This window comes from Oncorhynchus tshawytscha, linkage group LG15, assembly GCF_018296145.1.
Source record: "Oncorhynchus tshawytscha isolate Ot180627B linkage group LG15, Otsh_v2.0, whole genome shotgun sequence".
Classification (NCBI taxonomy): domain Eukaryota; kingdom Metazoa; phylum Chordata; class Actinopteri; order Salmoniformes; family Salmonidae; genus Oncorhynchus; species Oncorhynchus tshawytscha.
Window position 1 is genome coordinate 24,447,987 of NC_056443.1, and position 21,821 is coordinate 24,469,807.

The window sequence follows — 21,821 nt, forward strand, 5'->3', positions numbered from 1 at the left end:
TAAACACCTCCCTCTGCAACTGGATCCTGGACTTCCTGACATGCCGCCCCCAGGTGGTAAGGGTAGGTAACAACATATCTGCCACACTGATCCTCAACATGGGGGCCCCCCAGGGGTGCGTGCTCAGTCCCCTCCTGTACTCCCTGTTCACTCATGACTGCAGGGCCAGGCACGACTCCAACACCATCATTAAGTTTGCAGACGAGACACCTGTGGTAGGGCTGATCAGCAACAACGATGAGACAGCCTATAGGGACGAGGGACCTGACCGTGTGGTGCCAGGACAACAACCTCTCCTTCAATGTGATCAAAACAAGAGATGATTGTGGACTACAGGAAAAGGAGGACCGAGCACACCCCCATTCTCATCGACAGGGCTGTAGTGGAGCAGATTTAGAGCTTCAAGTTCCTTGGTGTCCACATCACCATCAAAATATCATGGTTCAAACACATGCCTATTCCCCCTCAGGAGACTGAAAAGATTTGGCATGGGTCCTCAGATCCTCAAAAAGTTCTACAGCTGCACCATCAAGAGCAACACTGGTTGCATCACTGCCTGGTAAGGCAACTGCTCGGCCTCCGACCGCAAGCCTCTACTGAGGGTAGTGCATACGGCCTAGTACATCACTGGGGCCAAGCTTCCCGTGTCAGAGGAAGGCCCTAAAAATTGTCAAAGACTCCAGCCACCCTAGTCATAGACTGTTCCTCTGCTACCGCATGGCAAGCGGTACCGGAGCACCAAGTCTAGGTCCAAAAGGCTTCCAGCTTCTACCCCCCCAAGCCATAAGACTCCTGAATAGCTAATCAAATGGCTACCCAGACTAATTTACATTGTCCCCCCCTCTTTTACGCTGCTGCTACTCTCTGTTTATTATCTTTGCATAGTCACTTTTACTCTACCTACATATTACCTCAATTACCTCGACTAACCGGTGCCCCCGCTCATTGACTCTGTACCGGTACCCCCTGTATGTAGCTTTGCTACTGTTATTTTACTGCTGCTCTTTAATGATTTGTTATTTATCTATTTTTTACTAAGCATTTATTTTTCTTAACTGCATTGTTGGCTTGTAAGTAAGCATTTCACTAAGTTCTACACTTAGTGACAAATAAAATGAGATTTTATTTGATTTCCATTTTGTAATGCGATATTCTTCTATTCCTTCTCATGACCTTTTTTGTCTGCCTCCTATGCCTAAAATGGAGACTTTGCTCGAGATAATTAATCAAGTTGATTACAGAATGCAGTAAAAAAGTTAAAAAGTAACAAGAACCTCCAGCTGATCTAGAAGCTTCCCCAACCAGGGTTGTGTTCAATAGGTAAAAAACAGAAAGTGTTTTGAAACGGAAAACAACCAAACTTTGTGGAGAAGTTTAAGTAGTACATTCTCTGTTTCAAAGCCTTTTTTCTCCCATTTTGTGCATATTGAACACAACCCAGGGTTAAAGATTTCAGCCCTAAAGCAGTATGGATGGTGGGAGCCATTTGTCAAGCAGAACAATTCTCACCAGATGTGTCAACATACCTCCCTGTGGGAAGAACTGGGAGTAGATGACTTTGAAGGTGTCTTCATTGACCACGCCGCTAGGGCATTCCTGCAAAGAAAAGGAAAAAGGAAATATCATTCCATAATTCATTAGAAATCTTAATGTTTTGAGGGTATACAGTGTGTTCACATTTAAAACAAGATTATATTTTGGGGCATATATCATGAGGCATTTCTAAGTTATATTCTTCAAGAATCAATGGGTATCTATCATTCATTTATATGTCCAAAAATGGATGTAGCAACTAAGGACTGTAGCTTTAAAGGTTTCTCAATTAAAACATGTTTTCAAAATGCTAGTTGATTTGAACAGAGGGTCTTTTCTCCAGGCCAACAAGGTATTCCCAGTTTGCCTCTAAAAAATCTCTGACATGGCCAACCCTATGCTGCAAGACGTGATAAAAGCAATCCTTTCTACTGATGTGAAAAGGACCGCCGTAGCCTTTCATTGGCACGATACAGTTGATTCACTGTATATGGGGAGAAACTATACATAAAAGGCTCTGATTTCATTCAGTGCTTTGGAGTAAAAAAGTAAATGGCCCATTCAATGTTGTCCAAATCCAAGAATAAAGGAAAATGCAAGCCAAGCTCCGACCAATCTCATCCAAGGCCTTTTTAAAGCTACCAAGCTGTAGACGTCTGGCCCCATTCAGTAAACTTAAGAGACATTTATATGAGTACTCTTATGCAACTCTTCAAAAGCCAGTCTTTTCAGAAAAAGAAACATCCAGAGAAGAGTGTTGTTAGCGCATAAACCTCAGCATTGAGATGTGTTGGAGGCGGGTAAGCCTTGTTTTCATTATCGACTTATTACCAGCCAGCATTCACACGGCCCGGCTATTCAATTTTGGGAGTGCATTTTTCGCCACAGGGGAAAATATTTCACCCGTGCTGACAATCTCTCAACCCAAAGGTATGAGGGAATTGACTACCCACATTTTCAATACAAGAATCGACCCTCATACAAGGCAATACGGGGTTGCAGGATTTCATAAGAGAGACCATATCAAGGTGAGGTGAATGCACATAAACACATTGGGTGACGTTCTCTTTAAACACAATTCATGCATTTGGACAATGGTTTCCTTGATTTACAGTAAATGGAACCCGGGTTGCCAGGATACTGTAGCTGGGGGGGGTTAGGCTTGAAAGTGAAAATTAAAATATATACATAAGTTATGTGAAGGTAAGAACATTATGCTGTTACTGTGCCTTATTGGGCTGTGTTTTCTAATCCTTCCCTATATGAAACTAGGAAAAGCTTCAACCAGATAAACCATACACTTTCATAGCCCTCGCACACAGTACTGAAAGAGGGCCAAAAGTCAAATGAAACCAAAAAAACAATACGAGTTTATGAAATGTGTTTCCTGCAAATACACTGGCAATCAGTGGGAAGCGTTTTTCACATAATTGCATAGAACTACAATATGGCTTGCATTTCAGATGCATTTGGCTGGCCATTATCAACCTTTCATTTTTAGTAGTTGCTCTTATCCAGAGCAATGTACCGGAGCAACTAGGGTTTAAGTGACTTGTTCAAGGGCACATCAACACATTTTTCACCTAGTCAACTGGCCTAACACTCTTAACCGCTAGGCTACCTGCTGCCCACGCCCTCGAGTGAGCGTGGGGAAAAGTGTACCGACCATTATACCCAAAAGGGAAACAGGAAAATACAGAGAGCTTTTAAAATGGTGTCCTTTGAGAGAAAAATGAGGCCTCAAGTCAAAGAGCTATACACTATCTGCCCTTGTCTGCTAAATGGAAATCTATGTTTGATATTGAAGCCAATAAGAATTGTATTAGCCTATCATGTAGGCTTCTGGAGCTAGCGTTAAGGTAATAGAGCTAACTTTTCTTACAGAGTAGAATACTGAAAACAAATCCATTTTGCTTTAGAAATCCACCAAGGACACAGTCTAAAAAGATCAATCATTGACATGAATAATTTGTTGTTAAACAATGAACAGTAGCATACACTTCCTTTTTTAAAATCTTGCCTCTGTACAAGACAGAACGAGAATATAAATCCTGCAGTGCATGCACATACAAACATCATTACTTGTGTGTCATTTAGTAAATCAGAAGGACATGAATGGATCAAGACACCATATTTACATTGACATTGTAGTCATTTAGCAGACGCTCTTAGACCACAGCAACTTACAGGAGATATTAGGGTTACCTGTCTTGCTCAAGGGCACATTGGCAGATTTTTCCCTTAGTTGGCTTGGGGATTCAAACCAGCAACCTTTCTGTTACTGGCCCAACGCTCTTAACCACTAGGCTACCTGCCACTCATTAAGGTCTCACCAACCCACTGTTGGGCTGCTGATAACAATGATAACCCTTAAGCTATGTGCTTTCGAAAACATTCACAGCTCACACTGTAACAAAGCTTTCGTCTCCGTAAAAGGTGCAAGATTAATGTCAGGCATGTGGGGATGGTGCCTTATATAGCCTCTAGCAGGGTTACTAAAGTACTATTTGAGAAGGTCCAGTCATTTTCCTAGTTAGCAAAGGTCCGGATGAATATTGTTATTTATCGGCGTAGTAACAAACCACCACCTCACAACTCATGCAACCCCAAGCTGTCTACTGTATATAATACCATACATCTCCCAATGTTTGGAAAGAGATGACCATTGTGAAATAATAATGAGCAAAAAAGGGAAGGCCACTAAATAAATGAAACACGGGACTGAGCAATGTTGAAATAATCCATCAAGTTGAACAGTGTAAAGACCACATAAAGTAGTGGTTGTAGTAGCTTTCCAGGTTGGTATCGTATGGTTATGAATGAGTATTCATTTACTAAGGCAACACCTGTCATTGCTACGGTGGCCCTGCGGCGCAATACCCCAAAACAACAATGGAAAAATTGGATAGAAACAAAATTAACTTAAACGATCGCGTTGCAAACTGAATGAACTTGACACGAACACAATTGACTTAGCACAAACAAAATGCTAATTGGCCACAAAAGGTCACTTAATGATAGTCGACACAAATATTGACAACATTTATAGAACTTGTACATGCATGCAAAACTGTATCCAACTCTAATGGAGAGAGTGAAGGGTGATAATTGTGTGGGCCACAGCTGTTGTTTCAATGTTTGTGGGTCAGGACCAACTACATAAACACAGCTGGTAGGTGGCACCCTTAGACTTTTCAAGGGCAGGGCTGCATGCCTTGTCAAGTAGCAAATCACATTAACACCAGCAGGCATTTGATCAGCACGCAGTTTGTGTGTACGAGTGTCAATGCGTTTCCCCACTGAGCTAAAGCCTACCACGAGTATTCAAGTTTCAGGCAAGAATTTTCCTCAAATAACATCTAAAACTCCTCAGAACCTTGCACAACAGGCGCAAGATCAAGAGAGGTTTGAGTTGTAAAAGTTTGCACCAAAGTTACCAGTGAGTGCGCTCCAGGCATACTGTAACTTTACACCTCAATCTCTACTCAATTGTCTCAAATGGTCTCTGATATGACCAAGTCTGCAGAAGAGAGATGGAGGAACAGTTTACCCTGGGTGGGTAGGGTAGTAAAGTACCCTGGGACCCATGTGTTTGGGACCCCAGATGGCTCATGGTTTTGGGGGAACGAGGGAAAAGCAGGGGAGTTGCTTGTTCTTTGTTGTTTCATTAACCCCTTTTAATATCCTGTGAGTATCCTGTAGGTCAAGAAGACCCTCGATTTTCCTGGAAAGCAGGTGAGAACACAAAGTTTGAATTAAGTTTGTGTCCAGTTTTTCTTTTCGCTGCTTTGTGACCTGATTCCGTCAAAAGTTAAGTGTAAGGGAGCTATGAAGGGTGTTGTGGTGTTAACATCTTACCCCTCTGAGGATTGTCTTACTCAGCAATACTGGGTATACAGTACACCGCTTATGCTGTCTATATAAGCTTGATCTAGTCCTGGCTTTAAAAGTCCTGTGTTTGGAATTGTAGGTTACATGTTGAGGGTGTCAAAGTAATAATTATCACATATACAGTGCCTTCAGAAAGTATTCATACCCCTTGACTTATTACACATTTTATTGTGATACAGCCTGAATTCAAAATGGATTAAATAGTATTTTTTTCTCACCCATCGTCACACAATACCCCATAATGACGAAGTAAAAACATGTTTTTAGATATTTTTTGCAAATTTATTGAAAATGAAATAGAGAAATAATAATTGACATAAGTATTCACACCCCTGAGTCAATACATGTTAGTATCACCTTTGGCAGCGATTACAGCTGTGAGTCTATCTGGGTAAGTCTCTAAGAGCTTTGAACACCTGGATTGAACAATATTTCCACATTATTCTTTTAAAAATTCTTCAAGCTGTGTCAAGTTGGTTGTTGATTATTTCCAGACAGCCATTTTCAAGTCTTGCCATAGATTAAAGCCGATTTACGTCAAAACTGTAGTGTAACTCCAGTGTATATTTGGCCTTGTGCTTTAGGTTATTGTCCTGCTGAAAGGAAAATGTGTCTCCCAGTGTCTGTTGGAAAGCAGACTGAACCAGGTTTTCCTCTAGGATTTTGCCTGTGGTTAGCTCTACTCCTTCTCTTTTTATCCTAAAATACTCCCTAGTCCCTGTCGATGACATGCATACACATAACATGAGGCAGCCACCACCATGCTTTTTTACCCATCTACCAATAGCTGCTCTTCTTTGCGTAGCACACGCTCCAGCAGGTATATCTCACTGGTCATCCCCAAAGCCAACACCTCCTTTGGCCGCCTTTCCTTCCAGTTCTCTGCTGCCAATGACTGGAACGAATTGCAAAAATCGCTGAAGTTGGAGACTTCTATCTCCCTCACTAACTTTAAGCATCCTCTATCTGAGCAGCTTACCGATCACTGCAGCTGTACACAGCCCATCCAATCTACCGACCTCATCCCCATATTGTTGTTAGTTACTTTTTTGCACACCAGTATTTCTACTTGCACATCATCATCTGCACATCTACACTCCAGTGTTAATTTGCTAAATTGCACTTACTTTGTCTCTATGGCCTATTTATTGCCTTACATTCTCACGTCATTTGCCCACACTGTATAAGGACTTTTTCTATTTTTTTATTGACTCTACGTTTGTTTATTCCTAATGTAACTCTGTGTTGTTGTTTGTGTCGCACTGCTTTGCTTCATCTTGGCCAGGTCGCAGTTGTTAATGAGAACTTGTTCTCAACTGGCCTACCTGGTTAAATAAAGGTGAAATAAAAAAAAATCTAATTTAACATTTTTGGAAAACCTCCATGATCTTTGTGGTTGACTGAGGGACTTTACAGATAATTGTATGTGTGGGGTACATAGATGAGGTACAGTGCCTTGCGAAAGTATTCGGCCCCCTTGAACTTTGCGACCTTTTGCCACATTTCAGGCTTCAAACATAAAGATATAAAACTGTATTTTTTTGTGAAGAATCAACAACAAGTGGGACACAATCATGAAGTGGAACGACATTTATTGGATATTTCAAACTTTTTAACAAATCAAAAACTGAAAAATTGGGCGTGCAAAATTATTCAGCCCCTTTACTTTCAGTGCAGCAAACTCTCTCCAGAAGTTCAGTGAGGATCTCTGAATGATCCAATGTTGACCTAAATGACTAATGATGATAAATACAATCCACCTGTGTGTAATCAAGTCTCCGTATAAATGCACCTGCACTGTGATAGTCTCAGAGGTCCGTTAAAAGCGCAGAGAGCATCATGAAGAACAAGGAACACACCAGGCAGGTCCGAGATACTGTTGTGAAGAAGTTTAAAGCCGGATTTGGATACAAAAAGATTTCCCAAGCTTTAAACATCCCAAGGAGCACTGTGCAAGCGATAATATTGAAATAGAAGGAGTATCAGACCACTGCAAATCTACCAAGACCTGGCCGTCCCTCTAAACTTTCAGCTCATACAAGGAGAAGACTGATCAGAGATGCCGCCAAGAGGCCCATGATCACTCTGGATGAACTGCAGAGATCTACAGCTGAGGTGGGAGACTCTGTCCATAGGACAACAATCAGTCGTATATTGCACAAATCTGGCCTTTATGGAAGAGTGGCAAGAAGAAAGCCATTTCTTAAAGATATCCATAAAAAGTGTTGTTTAAAGTTTGCCACAAGCCACCTGGGAGACACACCAAACATGTGGAAGAAGGTGCTCTGGTCAGATGAAACCAAAATTGAACTTTTTGGCAACAATGCAAAATGTTATGTTTGGCGTAAATGCAACACAGCTCATCACCCTGAACACACCATCCCCACTGTCAAACATGGTGGTGGCAACATCATGGTTTGGGCCTGCTTTTCTTCAGCAGGGACAGGGAAGATGGTTAAAATTGATGGGAAGATGGATGGAGCCAAATACAGGACCATTCTGGAAGAAAACCTGATGGAGTCTGCAAAAGACCTGAGACTGGGATGGAGATTTGTCTTCCAACAAGACAATGATCCAAAACATAAAGCAAAATCTACAATGGAATGGTTCAAAAATAAACATAACCAGGTGTTAGAATGGCCAAGTCAAAGTCCAGACCTGAATCCAATCGAGAATCTGTGGAAAGAACTGAAAACTGCTGTTCACAAATGCTCTCCATCCAACCTCACTGAGCTCGAGCTGTTTTGCAAGGAGGAATGGGAAAATATTTCTGTCTCTCGATGTGCAAAACTGATAGAGACATACCCCAAGCGACTTACAGCTGTAATCGCAGCAAAAGGTGGCGTTACAAAGTATTAACTTAAGGGGGCTGAATAATTTTGCACGCCCAATTTTTCAGTTTTTGATTTGTTAAAAAAGTTTGAAATATCCAATAAATGTCGTTCCACTTCATGATTGTGTCCCACTTGTTGTTGATTCTTCACAAAAAAATACAGTTTTATATCTTTATGTTTGAAGCCTGAAATGTGGCAAAAGGTCGCAAAGTTCAAGGGGGGCGAATACTTTCGCAAGGCACTGTAGTTATTTAAAAAATCCTGTTAAACACTATTCTTGCACACAGAGTGAGTCCAACTTATCATGTGACATTAAGCACATTTATATCTCCTTAACTTATTTAGGTTTGACACTCAAGACATTTCAGCTTTGTCTTTTTAAAGAATTTGTAAACATTTCTAGAAACATAATTCCACTTTGACATTATGGGGTATTGTGTGTAGGCCAGTGACACAACATTTAATCCATATAATTTCCATATAACAACCGCATATGGAAAAAGTGTAAATACTTTCTGAAGGCATTGTATTTTACAAATGCATAATCATGGATATTGCAGTAATTCTAATATACTATACCTCAGATATTTGTTTGTCAGACAATCTCATTATAAGCTATTACACTTAACAAATATTTAAACGCAACATGTAAAGAGTTGGTCCCATGTTTCATGAGCTGAAAATACCTGAACATTTCCATACACACAAAAAAGCTTATTTCTCTAAAATTGTGTGCACAAATTGGTTTACATCCCTGTTAGTGAGCATTTCTCCTTTGCCAAGATATCAAGATGTTGATTAAACAGCAAGATATCCTTTACCAAGATATCAAGAAGCTGATTAAACAGCACAATCATAACACAGATGCATCTTGTGCTGGGGACAATAAAGGGACAGTCTAAAATATGCATTTTTTTCACACGACACAATGCCACAGATGTTTCAAGTTTTAAGTGAGCGTGCAATTGGCATGCTGACTGCAGGAATGCCCACCAGAGCTGTTGCCAGATAATTGAATGTTAATTTCTCTACCATAAGCCGCCTCCAACATCGTTTAAGAGAATTTGGCATTATGTCCAACCGGGCTCACAACTACGTGTAAGGCGTTGTTGGGGGAACGGTTTGCTGATGTCAACGTTGTGAACAGAGTGCCCCATGGTGGCGGTGGGGTTATGGAATGGGCAGGTATAAGCTACGGACAACGTACACAATTGCATTTAGCGATGACAATTTGAATGCACAGAGATACTATGACGAGATCCTGAGGCTCATGGTCGTGCCATTCATCCGCCGCCATCACCTCATGTTTTAGCATGATCATGCTCTGCCCCATGGCGCAAGGATCTCTACATAAATCCTGGAAGCTGAAAATGTCCCAGTTCTTCCATGGCCTGCGTACTCTGTTGAATCAACTTCAAACCTAATCACTAAACCAATCAAGGTGTCTGCTGTACAGAAACAAAGTTCGACGTAGACCATATTTATTTGGAGCCTTTGTTGTTTCGCAAAGCTAGTGCTAATTAAAACACTGTTTTGTGTTCTTGTCAACCCCCCCACACTGCTTTTTCACGCTGCATGAGGCCATATAGAGTACAGGAATTATGCTCAGAATGGTTATAGTACGTTGCGACATTAAACGGCTTCCCTTATTTCAGCCCTATTGTCTGCTAATCAAAATATGGTTGTGAGCCGTGCAGAGTGGAAATGCAGTTTGCATACACTATCCTTGAAACCCCAGAGACTGTTGGGAGGTTACAGATGTCAACACTAATTGGACATAGTGATTAAATGGCAAAGTAATGAAAAATGGCTGGGTCCCAAACAAAGAAATATCCTACTGCTGCCCTTTATACAGTGCAGTGACTCGCCTTAGCACATGTGAGGAGACCAGATGAAAGAAATGTGTATAGAGATTCAATAATATTGCTTTAATTTATCAGGTCCTTCCAGAGTGATGAAGACAAATCGACAAGAGCAGGGAGAATGTGGGATGTTTTCAGTTTGGAATCAAGCCAATTGACTAAAATGTAAAAGCCACCACACAAACAATAACATCTTCACTTCAGATCACACAACACGCAACAGACTGCTGCATGTTTTGCTTTTCACAGAGAACATAGAGTTCACACTGCACCTAAAGTTGTTAAGAGCTCGATTTAGAGGAGACCGTTTGATCAAGGCCAGCAAAGACAGGTAAAGTAGTCAAGCCGGCTGAAAGAGACAGCTAAAATGTTTTCTGTATCGATTCCATCAAAACGCAGGGGCTAGAGAACCCGCAAAAACGGCCACTTACATTCCGTGAGGTGAGGTCAAGTTCATCTCGGTCATGGTGACATACAGTGAGGGAAAAAAGTATTTAATCCCCTACTGATTTTGTACGTTTGCCCACTGACAAAATTATTTGAACAGTGAGAGACAGAATAACAACAAAAAAATCCAGAAAAACACATTTAAAAAATGTTATAAATTGATTTGCATTTTAATGAGGGAAATAAGTATTTGACCCCCTCTCAATCAGAAAGATTTCTGGCTCCCAGGTGTCTTTTATACAGGTAACGAGCTGAGATTAGGAGCACACTCTTAAAGGGAGTGCTCCTAATCTCAGTTTGTTACCTGTATAAAAGACATCTGTCCACAGAAGCAATCAATCAATCAGATTCCAAACTCTCCACCATGGCCAAGACCAAAGAGCTCTCCAAGGATGTCAGGGACAAGATTGTAAACCTACACAAGGCTGGAATGGTCTACAAGACCATCGCCAAGCAGCTTGGTGAGAAGGTAACAACAGTTGATGAGATTATTCGCAAATGGAAGAAACACAAAAGTACTGTCAATCTCCCTCGGCCTGGGCTACATGCAAGATCTCACCTCGTGGAGTTTCAATGATCATGAGAACAGTGAGGAATCAGCCCAGAACTACACGGGAGGATTTTGTCAAGGATCTCAAGGCAGCTGGGACCATAGTCACTAAGAAAACAATTGGTAACACACTACGCAGTGAAGGACTGAAATCCTGCAGCGCCCACAAGGTCCCCCTGCACAAGAAAGCACATATACATGCCCGTCTGAAGTTTGCCAATGAAAATCTGAATGATTCAGAGGACAACTGGGTGAAAGTGTTGTGGTCAGATGAGACCAAAATGGAGCTCTTTGGCATCAACTCAACTCGGCGTGTTTGGAGGAGGAGGAATGCTGCCTATGACCCCAATAACACCATCCCCACCGTCAAACATGGAAGTGGAAACATTATGCTTTGGAGGTGTTTTTCTGCTAAGGGGACAGGACAACTTCACCGCATCAAAGGGACGATGGACGGGGCCATGTACCGTCAAATCTTGGGTGAGAACCTCCTTCCCTCAGCCAGGGCATTGAAAATGGGTCGTGGATGGGTATTCCAGCATGACAATGACCCAAAACACACGGCCATGGCAACAAAGGAGTGGCTCAAGAAGAAGCACATTAAGGTCCTGGAGTGGCCTAGCCAGTCTCCAGACCTTAATCCCATAGAAAATCTGTGGAGGGAGCTGAAGGTTTGAGTTGCCAAACTTCAGCCTCGAAACCTTAATAACTTGGAGAAGATCTGCAAAGAGGAGTGGGACAAAATCCCTCCTGAGATGTGTGCAAACCTGGTGGCCAACTACAAGAAATGTCTGACCTCTGTGATTGCCAACAAAGGTTTTGCCACCAAGTCATGTTTTGCAGAGGGGTCAAATACTTATTTCCCTAATTAAAATGCAAATCAATTTCTAACATTTTTGACATGCGTTTTTCTGTATTTTTTTGTTGTTATTTTTGTCTCTCGCTGTTCAAATAAACCTACCATTAAAATTATAGACTGATCATTTATTTGTCAGTGGGCAAACATTCAAAATCAGCAGGGGATCAAATACTTTTTTCCCCTCACTGTAAATCTCACTGACAGACCAGAGAGCTCATCTCAATTGTGAGGAGAATGAAACCTACTAAAGCCAAATAGAAAAATGTCCAATGAATATTGTCAACATGTTGGTGTGCTGATATGATTGGTCTGTGTTTACGTCAATCAATATCAAAATAGAGTAAAATCTCACAAAATTGTTACTCTATGACAGTGCACTTCTCTACATATGGGTTTGAATGGGTATGAGATGACTCAATGTATCTGTATTCATTTGATAAACTTGTGAAATTAACTCATCCATCAGAAGAAAATCATAACTCATTTGTGGAATGCAAACCCCAGCCGCACGTGAAATTCCTTACAATGACTCATCTCGTCAAGGTCGGGGAAGGAAATGTACGTGGAAAATTAAGCTACTGACTGAGAAGTTTTAACAGCGGCATCTCCACTGATGTATTTTAAAGAGTCAAAATCTGAGATGGCAATCTGCTGCCCCATGCCGATGCCCTGGCTCTGAATTCCTGAACAGTGTTGAAGAATTGGTCAGACGTGAGGAGATTGGGTTGCTATTGTCAGGAGTCTGGGATGAGGTCGGCAATGCGAGAAACAACCTTCATACTGCGTCTGACGATAAAGACGAGCAGTGTTGGACATATGATCACATCGGTCTGAATAAAGCCCTGTTCGGACATCTAAATACTTGGCCAAAGGTCTCGTTCTGGGCACTACTGATCCGAGAGAAAGCCAAACTCTGGCCGCTCTGAGGGGTTATAAATGTCTTACTCGTAAAGATTGATGTTCAAAAAGACTCTCCTACCACCCTCAGACGCTCACCTTGGAGCGATGATTCGCACCCAAGTCTGAGACGTCAAGGACACAGGGCCAAAATTGCTTAGAATAGAGACTGTTCCAGATTACATTTGTCAGGCCAGTTTTTTTTAAAGCTTTCCTGTGTTCTGCCCCTGACACTGGCTGAGCGTGAACCATAGATTAGGATTTTGACCTGAGCGGGTAATAAGTTAAAGAGCTATAGCCTCGACAATGGACAAAAGCTAGTCAAAAGCTGTGATTTTTCTAAGTTTGAGACACTGACCTGATTGGGAATGTGCCGAACTACAATAACTGCCTAACTGTAGAGGAGTGATGGGTCTGGCTTCTGCTGAGAGGCCACAATCATTGAACATGCAAGACCAAATGCCACCTTAAAACAGTCTTAGCGAAAGAGGAGAGAAAACAAAAAGCTCTAGAGGTAGGGGAAGGGGTCTTAAAAATGTTTTGATGGGAGATTCCATAGGGACAAGGCGTCAGGGGACAACATGGTGACAATTAAGAGCCGCCTCAGGCATTAGAGAACTTATCAGCCCTTATTTCCAGTCTCCTGTGGTGAAGGGCTAATGGGTAGACTTCCCCTATGCACATCACAGGGTCTCTGGGTAGTGTCCACAGGGACCAGGGCCACTCGGGATGCGGTGTCATAGGCCGTGGGCCTACCCATTTGTCACCAGACAATTTGGGTCAAGTTAATTCTGGGTCATCTCATTACGGTTCTCAACAGAGGTGACAAAGACCTTTTTATTGTACACTTGCCGCTCTAAAGAACCTTGTGTGACCCGATTGTTCGTTAGTCATTAGATAGTATATAGAATGCATTTGAGGTGTGACCTAATTGTTCGTACTCATCCTTGAGTATTCTTGAGTGAGGTACACTGTGTGGCCAAAAGTATGTGGACACGTGCTCATCGGGCATCAGATTCCAAAATCATGGGCATTAATATGGAGTTGGTCACCCCTTTGGTGCTATAACAGCATCCACTCTTCTGGGAAGGCTTTCCACTAGATGTTGGAACGTTGCTGCAGGGACTTGCTTCCATTTAGCCACAAAAGCATGAGTGAGGTTGGGCACTGATGTTGTGAGATTAGGCCTGGCTCGCAATTGGACTTACAATTCATCCTAAAGGTGTTTGATGGGTTTCGAGGTCACGGCTCAGTGCAGGCCAGTCAAATTCTTCCACACACTGATCTCAGCAAACCATTTCTGGATGGACCTTGCTTTGTGAATGGGGGAATTGTCATGCTGAAACAGGAAATGGCCTTCCCCAAACTAGAATGACATTGTAGCTGTAGCGTTAAGATTTCCCTTCACTGGAACTAAGATGCCTAGCCAGAACCATGAAAAACAGCCCCAGAACATTATTCCTCCTCCACCAAACTTTACAGTTGCCACTATGCATTCGGTTAGGTAGTGTTCTCCTGGCAACCAACAAACCCAGTTTTGTTGGTCGGACTGCCAGATGGTGAAGCGTGATTCATCACTCCAGAGAATGTGTTTCCACTGCTCCAGTGTCCAATGGCGGCGAGCCAACACTCTGGATAACATAAAAACACCTCTGCTAGGGCGAGTAAAATGGTCAGAGTGAACAGTTCTCTCATTTGTGTCTGGAAGTAGCTAGCAAGCTAGCCAACGTTAGCCAGTTAGCTTGGGTGCTCGACTGCTGTTGTTAGGTCAGAATGCTCGGATCAACCGTACTCCTCAGCCAGAGCATCCAGTGTGCTCTATGAATGCTCCGAGAGCAAAATGCTTTTAATTTACAAACTGACAATCTGACAACGTTCTGAGTTTAAGAACACCCAGAGCACACTCTGGCACTCCAGATGACATTTATGAACACGCCCATAGTATAAACCAGCCCTCTTGAAATCTTTGGTTGTTAAGTACATGGCCTCACATGTGAATCCTTCAAGAGACGGTGGGTGGGTCTAAAGCTTAAGAGGGTGTAAACAATGCTGAATGGGTGTACAGTAGGCAAAGAAGAGCTCTCCAGTAAGTGTACCAAAACATTCCAAGGGCCATGTCTCAAAAATTAGGTCCAAAGCTTATCAACTTTCAAAGCATAATTACTTTCCCATTGTTCCTCAAATATAGTGTATGACATACCATATACCAAGTCTCTACTTTAATAAAATGTAACAATTACTTTTTATAATCAATTAAATGTGCAACATAAGACGGAATCGAGCCCGGTCGGTCACATACAGTTGAAGTCAGAAGTTTACATACACCTTTGCCAAATACACTTAAACTCACCTTTTCACAATTCCTGACATTTAATCCTAGTAACAATTCCCTGTCTTAGGTCAGTTACAATCACCACTTTATTTTAAGAATGTGAAATGTCAGAATAATAGTAGAGATAATTATTTATTTCAGGTTTTATTTCTTTCATCACATTCCCAGTGGGTCAGAAGTTTACATACACTCAATGAGTATTTGGTAGCATTGCCTTTAAATTGTTTAACTTGGATCAAATGTTTCAGGTTGCCATCCACAAGCTTCCCACAATAAGTTGGGTTAATTTTGTCCCATTCCTGCTGACAGACCTAGTGTAACTGAGTCAGGTTTGAAGGCCTCCTTGCTCGCACACGCTTTTTCAGTTCTGCCCACACATTTCGATAGGATTGAGGTTAGGGCTTTGTGATGGCCACTCCAATACCTTGACTTTGCTGTCCTTAAGCCATTTTGCCACAACTTAGGAAGTATGCTTGGGTCCATAAGGAAGATGCATTTGCGACCAAGCTGTAACTTCCTGACTAATGTCTTGAGATGTTGCTTCAATATATCCACATGATTTTCCGTCTTCATGATGCCATCTATTTTGTGAAGTGCACCAGTCCCTCCTGCAGAAAAGCACCCCCCACAACATGATGCTGAAACCCCTGTGCATCACGTTTGGGATGGTATTCTTCAGCTTGCAAGCCTCCCCCTTTTTCCTCCAAACATAACAATGGTCATTATGGCCAAACAGTTCCATTTTTGTTTCATCAGACCAGAGGACATTTCTCCAAAAAGTATGATCTTTGTCCCAATGCGCAGTTGCAAACCGTAGTCTGGCTTTTTTATGGTGGTTTTGGAACAGTGGCTTCTTCCTTGCTGAGCGGCCTTTCAGGTTATGTCGATATAGGACTCGTTTTACTGTGGATATAGATACTTTTGTACCTGTTTCCTCCAGCATCTTCACAAGGTCCTTTGCTGTTGTTCTGGGATTTATTAGCACTTTTCGCACCAAAGTACGTTCATCTCTAGGAGACACGTCAACTTCCTGAGCGGTATGACCGCTGCGTGGTCCCATGGTGTTTATACTTCCGTACTATTGTTTGTACAGATGAACGTGGTACCTTCAGGCATTTGGAAATTGCTCCCAAGGATGAACCAGACTTATGTATTCTTGGCTGATTTATTTGGATTTCCCCTTGATGTCAAGCAAAGAGGCACTAAGTTTGAAGGTAGGCCTTGAAATACATCCACAGGTACACCTCCAATTGACTCAAATGATGTCAATTAGCCTATCAGAAGTTTCTAAAACCATGACCTCATGTTCTGGAATTTTCCAAGCTGTTTAATGGCACAGTCAACTTAGTGTATGTAAACTTCTGACCCACTGGAATTGTGATACAGTGAATTATAAGTGAAATAATCTGTCTGTAAACAATTGTTGGAAAAATTCCTTGTGTCATGCACAAAGTTGCCAAAACTATGGTTTGTTAACAAGAAATTTGTGGAGTGGTTGAAAAACGAGTTTTAAAGACTCCAACCTAAGTGTATGTAAACTTCCCGACTTCAAACGTATGTACAATGTGGACCCAGAGGAAAGCACTTAAAATGATTAATTAAAACACTTGTTTCCAAAGTGGTCCTCAAATGGTAAGAACGGTCTAAGAATGGAAACACGAGTCTGACTACATGGATATTTGGAGGAGGACATTTATGGAGAGACAGAAAAGAGACAATGCATGTTCTCTTAATTGCATTTTGGATGCGTGGTTAAACTGGCCCACTTACGTTCTTGAAGCCTCGGTAGAGGATCTGCAGCTCCTTGCGGTTGAAGCGGGTCAGGGCCTCCAGTTGCTCCAGGCCCTCGGGGCGATGGCGGACAGCTGAAAGCTCCAACTCATCCTCCACGCTGTCTGGAGAGGAGGAAGAAGGAGTGAGACATTCAGAAGCTGACGACATTTCACCCATAAGAGAAAGGAGTGTGTGCTGTCCTTATAAGCTCAGCAAAAAAATAAACGTCCCTTTTTTCAGGACCCTGTCCTTCAAAGATAATTAGTAAAAATCCAAACAACTTTACAGATCTTCATCGTAAAGGGTTTAAACATGGTTTCCCATGCATGTTCAATGAACCATAAACAATTAATGAACATGCACCTGTGGAACGGTCATTAAGACACTAACAGCTTACAGACAGTAGGCAATTAAGGTCACAGTTATGAAAACTTAGGACACTAAAGAGGCCTTTCTACTGATTCTGAAAAACACAACAAAAAAAGATGTCCAGGGTCCCTGCTCATCTGCGTGAACATGCCTTAGGCATGCTGCCATGAGGCATGAGGAGTGGAGATGTGGCCAGGACAATAAATTGCAATGTCCATACTGTGAGACGCCTAAGACAGTGCTACAGGACGGACAGCTGAGAGTCCTCGCAGTGGCAGACCACGTGTAACAACACCTGCACAGGATCAGTACATCCGAACAACAACTGGTACAGGATGGCAACAACAACTGCCCGAGTTACACCTGGAATGCACAATCCCTCCATCAATGCTCAAACTGTCCGCAATAGGGTGAAAGAGGCTGGACTGAGGGCTTGAAGGCCTATTGTAAGGCAGGTCCTCACCAGACATCAGATGGAACAATGTCGAATATGGGCACAAACCCACCATCGCTGGACCAGACAGGACTGGCAAAAAGTGCTCTTTACTATGCTCTTTTTCTAGTCCCGGTTTTGTTTTACCAGGGGTGATGGTCGGATTCACATTTATCGTCGAAAGAATGAATGTTACACCGAGGCCTGCACTCTGGAGCGGGATCGATTCGGAGGTGGAGCGTCCATCATGGTCTGGGGCAGTGTGTCACAGCATCATCGGACTGAGCTTGTTGTCATTGCAGGCAATCTCGACACTGTGCGTTACAGGGAAGACATCCCCTTCCCTCATGTGGTACCCTTCCTGCAGGCTCATCCTGACATGACCCTCCAGCATGACAATGCCACCAGCCATACTGCTCATTCTGTGCATGATTTCCTGCACGACAGGAACGTCAGTCTTCTGCCACGGCCAGCGAAGAGTCCGGATCTCAATCCCATTGAGCACATCTGGGACCTGTTGGATCAGAGGGTAAGGGCTAGGGCCATTTCCCCCAGAAATGTCTGGGAACTTGCAAGTGCCTTGGTGGAAGAGTGGGGTAACATCTCACAGCAAGAACTGGCAAATCTGGTGCAGTCCATGAGGAGGAGATGCACTGCAGTTCTTAATACAGCTGGTGGCCAGGCCAGATACTGACTGTTACTTTTGATTTTGACCCCCCTTTGTTCAGGGACACATTATTCCATTTATGTTAGTCATACAGTGGGGAGAACAAGTATTTGATAACCTGATTATTTTGCAGGTTTTCCTACTTACAAAGCATGTAGAGGTCTGTCATTTTTATCATAGGTACACTTCAACTGTGAGAGACGGAATCTAAAACAAAAATCCAGAAAATCACATTGTTTGATTTTTAAGTAATTAATTTGCATTTTATTGCATGCCATAAGTATTTGATCACCTACCAACCACTAAGAATTCCGGCTCTCACAGACCTGTTAGTTTTTCTTTAAGAATCCCTCCTGTTCTCCACTCATTACCTGTATAAAAGACACCTGTCCACACACTCAATCAAACAGACTCCAACCTCTCCACAATGGCCAAGACCAGAGAGCTGTGTAAGGACATCAGGGATAAAATTGTAGAATTGCACAAGGCTGGGATGGGCTACAGGACAATAGGCAAGCAGCTTGGTGAGAAGGCAACAAATGTTGGCGCAATTATTAGAAAATGGAAGAAGTTCAAGATGACGGTCAATCACCCTCGGTCTGGGGCTCCATGCAAGATCTCACCTCGTGGGGCATCAATGATCATGAGGAAGGTGAGGGATCAGCCCAGAACTACACGGCAGGACCTGGTCAATGACCTGAAGAGAGCTGGGACCACAGTCTCAAAGAAAGAAGAACCATAAGTAACACACTATGCCGTCATGGATTAAAATCCTGCAGCGCACGCAAGGTCCCCCTGCCCAAGCCAGCGCATGTCCAGGCCCGTCTGAAGTTTGCCAATGACCATCTGGATGATCCAGAGGAGGAATGGGAGAAGGTCATGTGGTCTGATGAGACAAAATTAGAGGTTTTTGGTCTAAACTCCACTCGCTGTGTTTGGAGGAAGAAGAAGGATGAGTACAACCCCAAGAACACCATCCCAAACGTGAAGCATGGAGGTGGAAACATCATTCTTTGGGGATGCTTTTCTGCAAAGGGGACAGGACGACTGCACAGTATTAATGAGAGAATGGATGGGGCCCATGTATCGCAAGATCTTGGCCAACAACCTCCTTCCCTCAGTAAGAGCATTGTAGATGGGTCGTGGCTGGGTCTTCCAGCATGACAATGACCCGAAAAACACAGCCAGGGCAACTAAGGAGCGGCTCCGTAAGAAGCATCTCAAGGTCCTGGAGTGGCCTAGCCAGTCTCCAGACCTGAACCCAATAGAAAATCTTTGAAGGGAGCTGAAAGTCCGTATTGCCCAGCGACAGCCCCGAAACCTGAAGGATCTGGAGAAGGTCTGTATGGAGGAGTGGGCCAAAATCCCTGCTGCAGTGTGTGCAAACCTGGTCAAGAACTACAGGAAACGTATGAACTCTGTAATTGCAAACAAAGGTTTCTGTACCAAATATTAAGTTCTGCTTTTCTGATGTATCAAATACTTATGTCATGCAATAAAATGCAAATTAATTACTTAAAAATCCTACAATGTGATTTTCTGGATTTTTGTTTTAGATTCCGTCTCTCACAGTGGAAGTGTACCTATGATAAAAATTACAGACCTCTACATGCTTTGTAAGTAGGAAAACCTGCAAAATCAGCAGTGTATCAAATACTTGTTCTCCCCACTGTATGTCTGTGGAACTTGTTCAGTTTGTCTCAGTTGTTGAGTTTATTTCAGTCAGTTGTGCCACAAAGATCACAGAACTCCGAATCACCATTTAAGCACAGACATTAGAAGTGTGTAGTTTACACTACCCACGTTAATCAAATCAATTAGAATAAATACTAGTTCTCTATCTATTAAACCAATCGCTTTTTTTATAGCAGCAGCAGGGTTAATGGGACTACGATTTAAACGTCAAACAGTTCTTCTAAATATGCTAAATCTGGATTCTTAAGTGCTGCGGTTATTATCCAGCCACAGTTACGCAGGGCACGTGTCCAGCAGCCCCCGAACTCCAGGGGTTCACGAACCAATTTTATTATAGGATTTTTATTTTGAGGGGTTGTAGGCCCCCCAGACAGCATATGATAGCAAAATGTTTATAATTGCAGGAAATGTGCTGTAAAACTGTACGATTCGCACTCGATCTCATGGCAAAATGTGTAGAATAACAGGAAATTTGCTTGAAATCTGCAAAATATTCTCATAGCCTCATGACAAAACGTGTAGAATAGACATGTTTTCAACACAATTGCAGGAAGTTGGCCATTTACCTAAAACAAAATCTGTTTTCATAAAGGAGGTCGGTGCTCGGGGCCCCAAATGCAGTAGTCTGTTTCTGTGGGGAAAGTATACCATGTAGTCCCCACTTAAATGCAGTAGCTTTAATATGACTGTTCTGAACCAAATATCCACCATAGTCAGCCAAAGGAGACTTTAGCCAAAATTAAATGTTGTACAATTACAGCACAGGAGCAAATACACACATTTGTATCACCCCTGTTCCTAATGAAATCCAATTAATATGCCATTCACACAAAGGACACTAATGGTTTAAAGGCCTACAGACAATTGAATTTCAGCTCCACTGTATCAGTCTCAGGAGAGTAAGAATATAGGCTAGTAGCGTGCCGTCATTGTCAGTTTAGCCATATTCACTTGATGATCACTACAATTGGACATTATTTGACATTAGGCTTAAGGGTCAGTTTCAAGCACACTTCAAAAGCCAACCAATCAAGGAACCTATTTTCTTTTCACATCCTCCCCTTGCCCCTTCATTAGAAAACCCAAAACGGTTGCCGGTGTCCCTATCTCTCCTATGAAATATCACGGCAGCGAGGTAATTAGTGTTAGAGACCTAAGAACACAGCCCCTCTGGCAAAGAGCCTCCTCAAGATGAGGGCTGCTGAACCCTGAGAAACACTTTAATGGGCCTGTAATGATGACACCCGCCGTCTCGGCCCTGTCACCGCTAGCGGTTGTCCTCGGAGCTAAGCGCTTGACTCATCTCGCTTGCATGCACACACACACACACACACACACACACACCTGAGATATGACAGCATCTCGCCAACCCTAATTAGCCTAAAAGACCACGTCTCCTCTCAGTCCTTGATTAACCTGCCGAAACGGAGCTGGGCCCCAACAGGGTGGGTGTGTGTCTACAAGCATGATGGGTAAGTGAAGACACACCATTTGTTTTCGCAGTCTGAGAGATTCTCTACGATGCCGGTGAAACCCCTATACTCACGCTTCAAAAGAATACGATATCTAGTGGTCCTATACATAAAGATAATGTAAACATGCTTACCCTTCTCGTGATGCTGAATTAATTACTGCCGTCACTCACACTGTCAAGTCAATGTCCTGTCCACTGAGTGTGT

General features: G+C 42.6%; 1 protein-coding gene across 4 annotated transcripts in view; it reads right to left on the minus strand.

Moving 5' to 3' along the window:
- LOC112214699 (Kv channel-interacting protein 4) overlaps positions 1-21,821 on the minus strand; it is a 250,084-nt gene that overhangs the window by 10,999 nt on the left and 217,264 nt on the right. For all 4 annotated transcript variants that reach the window (XM_024373652.2, XM_024373651.2, XM_024373650.2 and 1 more), the window contains exons 2-3: positions 16,976-17,100; positions 1,527-1,596 (exon numbers count right to left, since the gene is read on the minus strand). In XM_024373652.2, the coding sequence (XP_024229420.1) occupies positions 1,527-1,596; positions 16,976-17,100 (195 nt within the window). The remainder of the gene's footprint in view (positions 1-1,526; positions 1,597-16,975; positions 17,101-21,821) is intronic.